This window comes from Helianthus annuus, chromosome 11 (assembly GCF_002127325.2).
Source record: "Helianthus annuus cultivar XRQ/B chromosome 11, HanXRQr2.0-SUNRISE, whole genome shotgun sequence".
Classification (NCBI taxonomy): domain Eukaryota; kingdom Viridiplantae; phylum Streptophyta; class Magnoliopsida; order Asterales; family Asteraceae; genus Helianthus; species Helianthus annuus.
Genome location: NC_035443.2, coordinates 8,581,050 through 8,592,509, shown reverse-complemented (window position 1 = coordinate 8,592,509; position 11,460 = coordinate 8,581,050). Strand labels below are relative to the sequence as shown.

General features: G+C 35.8%; 1 protein-coding gene across 1 annotated transcript; it reads right to left on the bottom strand.

Moving 5' to 3' along the window:
- Window positions 1–1,359: 1,359 nt before the first annotated feature.
- On the bottom strand, window positions 1,360–10,306 carry LOC110889459. The gene is made up of 11 exons (XM_022136988.2): window positions 8,607–10,306; window positions 8,428–8,538; window positions 7,533–7,565; window positions 7,209–7,386; window positions 6,526–6,707; window positions 4,980–5,116; window positions 4,266–4,361; window positions 3,643–3,712; window positions 3,481–3,555; window positions 3,350–3,395; window positions 1,360–1,697 (listed from the first exon to the last, which is right to left on the bottom strand). The coding sequence occupies exons 1-11, from the start codon at window positions 9,858–9,860 to the stop codon at window positions 1,642–1,644; spliced, it is 2,238 nt and encodes a 745-aa protein (XP_021992680.1). The 5' UTR covers window positions 9,861–10,306; the 3' UTR covers window positions 1,360–1,641.
- Window positions 10,307–11,460: the final 1,154 nt, after the last annotated feature.

The following is an 11,460-nucleotide window of genomic DNA, read 5'->3' as shown; positions in this document are numbered from 1 at the left end:
ATGGCCCAAAAGTGTATAAAATATAAACCTTATTGTATCAACTAATAATTAAAAATGCAACAAAAATGCCATTAAAAAAGTAATAAATTGGGGAAAAAAAGTATAAATCTACATTTGATTAAGTTAATGGAGGTGAAGAGACTTTCTAGCCAGTGAAGGTTACATATGGGTCCCAATAAATGCAACCTGAAAATAATTTTTTATTTCTAAAAAATATATAATTGTTTTTTCAATCTGAACTTTTGAAGGTCTGCAATCTCTTTCTCAAATGAATTATAGTTGGTTACATCTTTTTTTTTTTTTTTTTCATTTTTAGAGTACTTATTGTGAAATTTGAATTTGCATTTATTTTTTTCAGTGGAACAAAAACAATATTTGTAATGTGCAAAGTTAATCTAAGAAAAATAGGTTTGTATGAAATGAGTGTTTTTTTCAAAGTAAGATGGTTATGTTGAAATATCTTTCGACAAAGTCGTTTATCTAAACAGATCAATGCATGTTATAAGGTAAATTTAACCTTTTAAAGCGTTTTCTTAAAAGATATTTTTTTGTAAAGACCTCTTGATAACAACAATCACTTATAAACTTTGATTTATATTATGAAAATTGTGGTTTACTCTATAAAAATATGTCTATAAGCTTTATAAACTTGTAGACATTTTGAAATAATCCTAAACTCAATTTAAAACATACCACTTATCTATAAATTGATGTGTTGACTCATTGTTGACTTGAGAATCAGAGTTCAACTTGTTTCGTTTGTCTCTAGACATGGTACAACTGATATCTACCGACCATTGTTCTACTATTTGCCAATTCTTCAACGCACTATGTGCATCGGGCGTATGTCTTCTGCCCAATATGGCTTGAATGTTTTTTTTTTTTCGAACGACAAATCTGGATCATTGACGGACTACCGTGCCACCAGTGGAACCACCAGATCATATCCATCTCCACCAGGCAATAGATGTCTATATATCAATTAAGGAGGAAACCCAATAAATTTGAAGAAACCCCTTGTATAATCCTTTGGACATTCTTGATGATGATTTATTAAAGTTGGATATGAACATCATCATACTCAGTAAATCCCACCAATAGCAAAGGAAAGGTAGGGTCTAAGGAGGGTAAGATGTAGACAATCTTACCTCTACCCCATAGGAATAGAGAGGCTGCTTCCAGTGAGACCCCGCTCGATTTGTATTACCTTTTCAAATCCTTTTCAAAATTTTAATTATCAAAATAATGAGATCATTTCACAATGTGTGAACATATAGACACTAGCACATATGTATATTCCATTTAAGGGTTCATGAATGGTAACTATGTTGCATTATGTGATTCATAGAAGGTAAGAAATGGCAAGAAGTTAACACATACATTCATGGAAGTGATCATTGAACCCAATCATACATCAAACATAATCATCAATTCAGTATCAAATAGATACAAAATGGTAACATTAACATAAGCTCACATATTTCATCTCAACATAACAACCGGGACTGCATTATGTTTACACTTTAAAATCATAGAAAAATAAAAATATGGTGTTTCTATGACCGGCAAAAAGGCACGCGGGAATACCTTATTATCCCCTATTTCTGTTATTTGTGCTTGCCCAAGGTTCAATCACTTCAATCACTGACGATTTTGTAACGTCTTCCTGTGTATACTCATGAACTTTGCAACAAACTCTGCAGCGGCAGCCAACATATATAAACAACTTTAGAACAATGCGATGATTCAAAATCGTATATGAAATACTAATACTAATAATATATATATATATATAGGTAGAGGATCCTGTAAAAAGTGCTCAAAGTGTAAGAAGTGTGAGAAGTGTATTATAACACTATATATAATACTATATAACACCATATAAACACCGTATAACAATATGTAATACCATATAATACCATATAACACTATGTAACACTATATATCATTATATAACATATATAACACTATAGGTTGTCTGATAGCATATCTATGATAGATGTATAGTGTTATATTTGTTATATAATGATATATAGTGTTACATAGTGCTATATGGTATTATATGGTGTTACATATTGTTATACGGTGTTTATATGGTGTTATATAGTATTATATATAGTGTTATAATACACTTCTTACACTTCTCACACTTTAGGCCCTTTTTACACTATCCTTACCCTATATATATATATATATATATATATATATATATAGGTAGAGGATCCTGTACATTAATCGAGAAGTGTATTATAACACTATATATAACATTATATAACACCATATAAACACCGTATAACAATATGTAACACCATATAACACTATGTAACACTATATAACACTATATAACAAATATAACACTATAGTTTGTCTGATAGCATGTCTATGATAGATGTATAGTGTTATAAATTGTTATATAGTGTCATATAGTGTTACATAGTGTTATATGGTGTTACATAGTGTTATACGGTGTTTATATGGTATTATATAGTGTTATATATAGTTTTATAATACACTTCTCACACTTCTGAATTAATGTACACTATCCCTACCCTATATGTTGGGTAAAGTTCTTGTACAAATAATCTTAACATACTAAACATACAAATTGAAGGAAAACTCAAAAAGACAAGGTGACATTTTTGTAATTATCAATAACTATCAAAGTTACTCTACAAATACCTCTAAAAAAACCTAACCACTCCCCCCACCCCCAAAAAAAACCTAAACCCCCCACCCCCCAAAAACCTAAAAAAAACCTCCCCCCCCACCCCCCAAAAACCTAAAAAAAAACCTAACCCCCCCCACCCCCAAAAACCTAAAAAAAAAAACCTAACCCCCCCCCCCCCCCCACACCCAAGCTAAAATGCTAAAAACTAAACCCCCCAAAAAATCTAAAAAAAAACCTACCCCCCCCCCCCCCCACCCCCAAAAACCTAAAAAAACCTAACCTCCCCCCCCCCCCCCCACACACACACCCAAGCTAAAATGCTAAAAACTAAACCCCCAGAAAACCTAAAAAATCTAAAAAAATAAAAAAAAAAACACACAAATTATTTTATTTTATTTTTTTAACATTTTTTATTAAAAAATCGCTACTTTTAGTAGCAGCAGCAAAAAAAAAAAAAAATTTTTTTTTTTTTTTTTTTTTTTGCTAACGAAATGTAGCGATTTTTTAATAAAAAATGTTAAAAAAAAATTGTGTTTTTTTAGGTATTTTTTGTTGTAACTTTGATAGTTGGTGGTAATTACAAAAATGCCACCTTGTCTTTTTGGGTTTTCCTTCAATTTGTATGTTTAGTATGTTAAGATTATTTGTATTTGATCTTTTGCCTATATATATATTTATTACCTTCTAACTTTAGTAAGGCACTGGTTCCAACTGGGAGTCTCTTATCCTATAGTTAGCATCGATTTTAAGTCAAATATTTGCCAATATAATTAAATAAAATGAATAAGTATAGCATAAGGACAGGAACTTGCATAATAACCATGCCAATAATATAATTCTTTTTTAACGTTAGCTTCAACGCCCTTGAGGAACTGTTCAATGAGTTTCTGCATCGTGGATACGTTCAACATAAAAATTTGCGTTATGGAGACGGATGTTGAAATGATTGTTTGACTGAGAGGTTGTAACTTTACCAGAAGAATCAGTTTTGGATGAACAAATTCGACCAATAGTTTCTGTAGTTTTCCGCGTATAAGAAATAGCCTGTTAACGACATGTGCTACACTTAATTAACAATCAGGAATATTAATGTCACGGGTTTCTTGCCACTTTACTACAATCAATATGGATTTGTAATAGAGTTAAATGCCATTTTAGTCCCTATGGTTTGGGTCATTTTGCCAGTTTAGTGCAAAGGTTTGAAATGTTGCCATTTTAGTCCAAATAGTTTCAAGCATTGCCATTTTAGTCCACTGGGTTAACTCCGTCCATTTTTTATGTTAGCTAGAAGGATAATTCGATCATTTTATATGGTCGAATTGCCCTTCTAGTTAACAGAATTACATATAAAATGGCCGAAATGCCCTTTTAGTTAACATAATAAAGGGATGGAGTTAACCCAGTGGACGAAAATGGCAACGTTTAAAACTATTTGGACTAAAATGGCAACGTTTCAAACCTTTGGACTAAACTGACAAAATGGCCCAAACCACAGGGACTAAAATGGCATTTAACTCTTTGTAATAATCATTTTAACTTTTTTGTAAAATTGTTAACAAGTTTTCCAGGAAGGAAAATATTTGTTTTATAAACTTGCCTCTTGTGTGATGGATCGGCTAAAATCTCAGCAGCAAGTTCAACGAGTACGTATTCCCATCCGATGGGGATTGGCTGGTCTTCGACAAATGGATAGCTGCAACAAATGTGCTCGACTTTTATAATCAGAGTAAGAATAGCTTATCGAATATGAACATTTTTCTTTTTTTAGTAAAGTACACATATGGTCCCTGTCGTTAAACAAAATTTTGGATTTAGTCCCTAGTTTTTCAAAAGTTACACGTATGATCCCCGTGATTTGCACTTTGTAATGTATTTAGCCCCCTACTTTTGCCAAGAGTACACGGCGGGATGGTCACCGTGGTTCGCACTTTGTAACGCATTTAGTTGTTTAGTGACTAAATGCGTTACAAAGTGCATACTATAGGGACCATCCGTGTACTTTTGGCAAAAGTTGGGGACTAAATGCGCTACAAAGTGCAAACCACAGGGACCATCCGTGTACTTAAAAAAGCTGGGGACTAGATCCAAAATTTTGGTTAACCACAGGGACCATCTGTGTAGATTGTACGTTACTCTTTTTATTTTGTTGACCATGAGGACCCGCTAGGGAAGACTTATGGGCCCCACCATTACCGGTGGCACCAGGTAAAGCTTAGCTTACGCTCAGCAGGTGGCCTTCAAGGGGTTAGCTAAACCCTAAGACCTCTGCTAGAGGGTATAAAGATATTATCAACGTAATATGTTTTCTTACTTGTGAGACTTGCAGGCTTCAAGAGCCATGATTGCTTTCCTCGTATTCTGTTTGGATTTATTAGCAATCTTTGCCGCAAACTTCATCGGTAAATCAAAATTCTCTTTCCTCGATATTTGAATAAGCACTTCCATCACCTGAGATTTTAAAACGCGTGAGATCCGATTAAAGTTGGAACATCTAGCTCCTGAATATTTATGTTCTTCATTTCCTATAAATTAGAGGGTGCAAAAAGGGCAAGTTGGGTAATTGGTCAAAACGGGTCGGGTCAGGTCGGCTGACCCGTAACATTTTTTATCTATTTTTTTTTTGTAGATTATATAAGTGTTAAATATTTAAAATATAATTGCAAAAACTATATTATATTTTTGCAGATTATAAAAGTGTTTGATATTTAAAACTAGTAAATTTCTCCCGCGCGCTGCGGGTGCGTCGAAACGTGAAGTAACGTGAGTTTATACCGTCTAATGAAAACATATTATATTTGAACCGACTTGCTTCCAATCAAAATTTGCGTCACAACTTAGACCAACTGAAAACGTATATAAAAATAAGCATGAAAACGTATTATATTTGACGTGACTCATTTCCAAAAAAAATTACGTCGAAACGTAAACCAACTTGAATTTTTACCGGCAGTACATATATAAAAGAGTAAAGTTCCGTTTTGCTCCCTGTGGTCTGGTCACTTTAACGGTTTTGCCCCAAACCTTTGAAAATAGCCATTTTCCTCCAACAGTTTGCTATGATTTTTCCTTTTTTGCTCCCTGCGGGGAGCAAAATAGAAAAACAGACAATTTGGATGGAGTTAGAGGCGGGGAGCAAAATGGAAAAACCATAGCAAACTATTGGAGGAAAATGGCTATTTTTAAAGGTTTGGGGCAAAACCGTTAAAGTGACCAAACCACAGGGAGCAAAACGGAACTTTACTCTATATAAAAATAAGCACTTAAAACTCGAGGGGGGTAAAAGTGACATTTCACAAAGTTTCTAGAAAGTTGAAAGGGTGTAAATGTAAAAGCTGAAAGTTGAGGGGTTAAAAGCAAAAAAAGACAAAAAAAGTTACTGTAGCGCCAATGCGACGGACGCTACAGTGAAACAATCTTGTGTTTTAATAATATTATTATAATATGATTGCAAAAACTAGATTATTACATTGATAATCTACCTTTTTTTTTCTAAAAAGTGATTTTGGAGGTTTTATGCATTTGAATACACTTCAGATCGACTCATTTGACCTCTATCCTAAAAAGTATCTTTATAGCCCAGTTGGCCACCGACACCCACCTCTTCCCAGAGGTACCGGGTTCGAGTCTTGGGAGTGGCATATGTCGCCCAGGGTAAGAACTCGGCAAGGGGAATTCACCGCGGAGCTAGCTTGGTCGGGTAGCGGCTCCCGGAGTGGGATCACTCCGGCGGTTGGGAGGACCGTGCACTATCCCCCCCCCCCCCCCCCCCCCCAATTTGATTTGTTAGAAATAATAATGACCCAAATCAACCCATTTATAGGTAAATTGGTCGATTGTGCAAACGATACATCACTTACTTCATGAGTGACAGGCGCATCAAGCGTAATAATATGGCACCGAGTTTTCACTGGGTCAAGAATGCTGACATCATCTTCACAACAAAGGACCAGTTTACAAACATCCGAATAGCAATCCATAATCCACTTTATCAAGTGCTGAATGCTCTCATCGGCTTTATCAACGTCGTAAAGGACCATTACTGTAGATAAGATAAGACAACAAGAGCTCAAATTAAAATGAGTGAATTTAGAGGATTGTCCTTTATCTTTATACCCATTTCACGCGCTGTCCTTGATGTTCAAAATTGACGCGTTTTGTCCTTTATGTTTTCATGTCATACACGTTTTGTCCTTTAGGCCTAACCCAGTTAGTTTTTTCAGTTAAATTTGATCATGTGCTTTGCACATGAGGGTATTTTTGTCAATACAAAGGCTGCAGAAGCTTTGAGCTGTAAATCTGCCATTGAACTTACCTTTGAGTTGACAAAAATGCCCTCATGTGCAAAACATATGACCAAATTTAACTGAAAAAACTAACTGGGTTAGGCCTAAAGGACAAATCGTGTATGATATGAAAACATAAAGGACAAAACGCGTCAATTTTGAACATCAAGGACAACGCCTGAAAATGGGTATAAAGATAAAGGACAATTCTTGAAATTCAATATTAAGACCTTTAATTTTTTTTTAAATGGACAGACCTGTATAATCGGGCTTTAAATTAACTGTGCTGGTCTCAGGAGTAACTGCATGGTCGCTACTTATTTGTTTGACCGAAGCCATAAGAGCGTATCGAGCATTAGCTTCCAAGTGCACATTAAGCTCTACATGGTGAGGACTTGAGGTTATGGGAACGGCTACTCGAGCCGACCTTGTCTCCTAAAGACGATATAAGAAGAGATATCGTCAACTCGAGAGAATTTTGATGATAATAGTACTTTATGTTACCGGAGACATACATGTTTTGTTTTAGGTATCAAATAAAAAAAAAAAACCAAAGTATAAACTTATCAACTCTTACATACCTGAATTTTGAAGTATTTTATATCATGAGATATCTGCAAAAAGAAGACCAATATGAGTATTTGTGCACAAATTATAGAGCCTAAATCTTGGTTTTAAAATGCACGCATAATGCGCGATGCATTGATGAGAGCGCATCGCCACCAGAGGCGCAGCTTAAGAGGGGCCGGGAGGGGCGCCCGACCCCCCGAACTTTTCGCTCAGTAGTGTTATATATGTAGTTTTCGTATAGAAATTTTTGGGTATATACGTTTCGACCCCTCAGTTCAATGCGCGATGCATTGATGAGAGCGCATCGCCACCAGAGGCGCAGCTTAAGAGGGGCCGGGAGGGGCGCCCGACCCCCCGAACTTTTCGCTCAGTAGTGTTATATATGTAGTTTTCGTATAGAAATTTTTGGGTATATACGTTTTCGACCCCCCCCCCCCCCCCGTCTTGATTGTCAAGCTTCGCCACTGATCGCCACAACTGATGCATTGCGTTTACGTGATGCGAGAATATTGCGCCGATTTCACATAATGCGCTCTGATGCACGCAACATTGTTTGTTATGTTTTTTTTTTCAAAATTTTATGAAATCGGTTGCGTTTTTTCAATAATTAATATCTTAGTATGCTTGATTTGGAGTGACCATTACGGTTACTAAACACTTTTTGTGGTTCTAGAAACATTTTAGTATGCTTGATTTGACTAAAAAGCACAACTTTTTTCTTCTTATTACGTCAGTTGTTATAGTTTAAGTTTGTTTTTATAACTTGTTATGCATAAATAATTTTTTAGTATGTTTTTTATAAAGCTCGCATCGCGCGTCAGATTTTTGGACCAAACGCATCGGAGCGCATCACACAATTTAAAACCAAGGCCTAAATCTTGTTATACTAAATGGAAGCAAAATTACATTCCGGGCAGCATCTCCATATATCTCACATAATAGGGCCATTGTCAACGCTTTCTTCCCTAACCCTTGAGGTCCCTTCAAAAGAATATGTGGAAATATTTCCTGCGATGTCTATAGCGCAACATCGTAATAATTTATAAACCAAACACGTAATAATTTGAGAAACTAAAGACACATACCAGATGTTTAAGTTGCAGGGCTTCTTGTTTGTGACAAGTAAACCCGTTTAACGATAACGGTTGATACTTATCCGCCCAAAACTGTCTAACGTTTTCAACAACAAAAGCCTTCTCGATAAACGAAGCTTCATCGAAGGCTCTCAATCTTTCCGGAGATTTCTTTCCGGTACTGCAAGATCCTTTCATGCATGAAAACCACGTATCCGTCTGGCTTTTCCGCCTGCTTGCAGTAAACCTCCAAGAACTCCCATTCGACTTCCCACTAGCATCACTTATATGGCTACTTTGCTTGCTTAAAGCTGAACTAGAGGCCATAGTTGTAGGTGTTAACATACCACTAGAAGAAACACCGGTCGTATTATAATTATGAACATCATTTGATTTATAACGTTGATGCGGGTCGGGTTTCTTTTCTGTGAATGCTTTCGGTTTCGGGTTAATACGATTTTCCAACGCGCTATTCTTAATCTTCTGGGCGGACGCTGCTGCGTAGTCTCGAGAGAAGAAAATATCGCCACCTGGAAGAGAATCTGTGCTATCGAAAACCGGAGCGTGTCTAACTGGACTTTTTGCTAATTTTGCATTTGCAACCATCTCGTTGATCTCGCCTACAGAAGGCGTATTTTTGTGGTTAACGTCTTTGTCTTTTCGCGGGGTGATACTTCTACGTAGTGGAGGTGTTCTACTTCTTCCGACTCGTCTACTCACCCGTTGATCGTGTTTTATTTGTTGATCTTTGTCTTTTGATCTCAGTCTAGGTGCTGACAGTGCTCTAGCATAACTTTCATTATTAAACTGTCTGTGTTTCGGCTTATTATACGAGCCGGCACCTTGTTCATCGTTCTCCAACACGTCATCGTTTCTTGCGAGTTTCAATGGTGAACCACGACTCCTACGTTCAGATTTCGAAAACGGGCTGATATTTCTCCCGGGTGGAAGAGGAAGTGGGCCCGGAGTTGGCGACCTGGAACTCTTACCATCTCTTCGATTCTTGTACGGAGATTTGCTGTGTCGTCGTGGAGGTGGCAGCCCTTCTGGATCAAACTTTGACGACTGTCTCCGAACAAGTCTCACCGAATTCAAGTTCCTCACTTCATCAGAACCCAATTCTGCATTCTTTTTATTAAACTCGTTCCAAGGAGCTTCGTGCAATTCTGTCTCGGTATCAGACGGATCATACCCGCTTCGCCCCTGTTTCATGATCGATAACGAATGCTTTCCCAACCCTCTACTATAAGGCACCGGACTCTCCATACCCAGACACAACACAACAACAACCTAAACCCCCAAAATTCAAATACTTTATGACGAAAAAAAGGATAGTTAAAAGTTTAAAACTTAAAACAACAATCTGGTTCAGGATTTTTATCAAACACCTTGTGTGCAACAAAAAAACAACAAAAATTAAGACAATTATCAATGCGAACAAGTGTCGTTTACCACGAGGGAGATACCAATGTATAGACATCGTGAAAGACAATGTAAGGTTGCCACAAGATTCACGCTTACAATTTAAAACTATTGAATATACGAACAGCATTATGCTGCCGTTTACGAGGTGATTGCATAGGTAAAGACTGTAATGTTTTTGTTAATTAGATTTGTTGGGTGTCTATAGCTATGAGAAAAGAACATGAAGGAGATTGTATGCAGGCATCATCGTTCGCGCCAAATATTGGGACTAGTTTTGTATACTTATTTGAAAGCTGTTTTGTTAGGTGACAAAGTGAAAATGGTCATTATATATATGATATAAAACTGATTTTGTAGTTTTAACTCAAAAGTTTTCATTTTTTTTTAATTTAACATCACAGCTTTTTTGCTTTCAACTTTGATCTCTCTGTGTTTTTCATATTTTGTAAAATTTTCGTTTTACGTTTCGTTCTAAATTTTGCGAGTTAATACGGCACAATGTGCGTGTGTGGTTCAACGTTTTTATGTTTTGTTATATGCTTTGTTCTAAATTTTGCGAGTTAACATGGGACAACGTATGTGTGTGGTTTAGTGTGTCTAAGTCGTCTATTTTTTCTCGTTTAATAAGTCCTAAATCGAGTTAGTTATTTTCTATGTTTTATATGTCGGTCTAATTGCTCTGTATTAAGACTTTTTATATTTTACAAAAAAAAAGAAGTTGATTTGTTTAACCCAAAAACTTTTTATATTTTACAATTTTAACCCATATAAATTGTTTTTTTTCACTATTAACTTAAAAGTTTCATTATTTTCAATTTAACCTCACAATATTTATACCTTTAACTTTGGTCCCTGTACTTTTCATCTTTTGCAAATTTTCGTTTTACGTTTCATTTTAAATTTTGCGAGTTAAGATGGCGCGACGTGCGTGTGTCGTTTAACGTTTTTTTTTTGTTTCGTTCAAAATTATGTGAGTTAACACGACGCAACATGCATGTATGGTTCAATGTTTTACATTTATTTTTTTCGTTTGATAAGTTCGTCGCAACGCACGGGTCCTGAATCGACTCAGTGTTGGTAGTCGCTGACGGTGGTGTGACATTAGTGCTATTTGGCATAGTTTTACGCCCCCGCCGCAACGCGGGGAGCTTAAATCTAGTTAGATATGTTTATGTAAAGAGAGAAATTCACTTAAGTTGAAGAAAATATAAGGGCATATAATATACATGTTTTTGAGCGTCTTGAGCAAAAAAAAAATTAGAAAAGCACCGAGTGGATATTTGTAGAAAAATAAATTAAGCTTCGTATGTAACAACATTGTTGTTTTATAAAAATGATGTTACACAACTTCTACGTAGGAATCTTATTTTATTTTTCTATCGGTGTTTTTTTGATAATATATTTTTTTTTTCTAAAATCGCTTGAAAATACGTATATTACC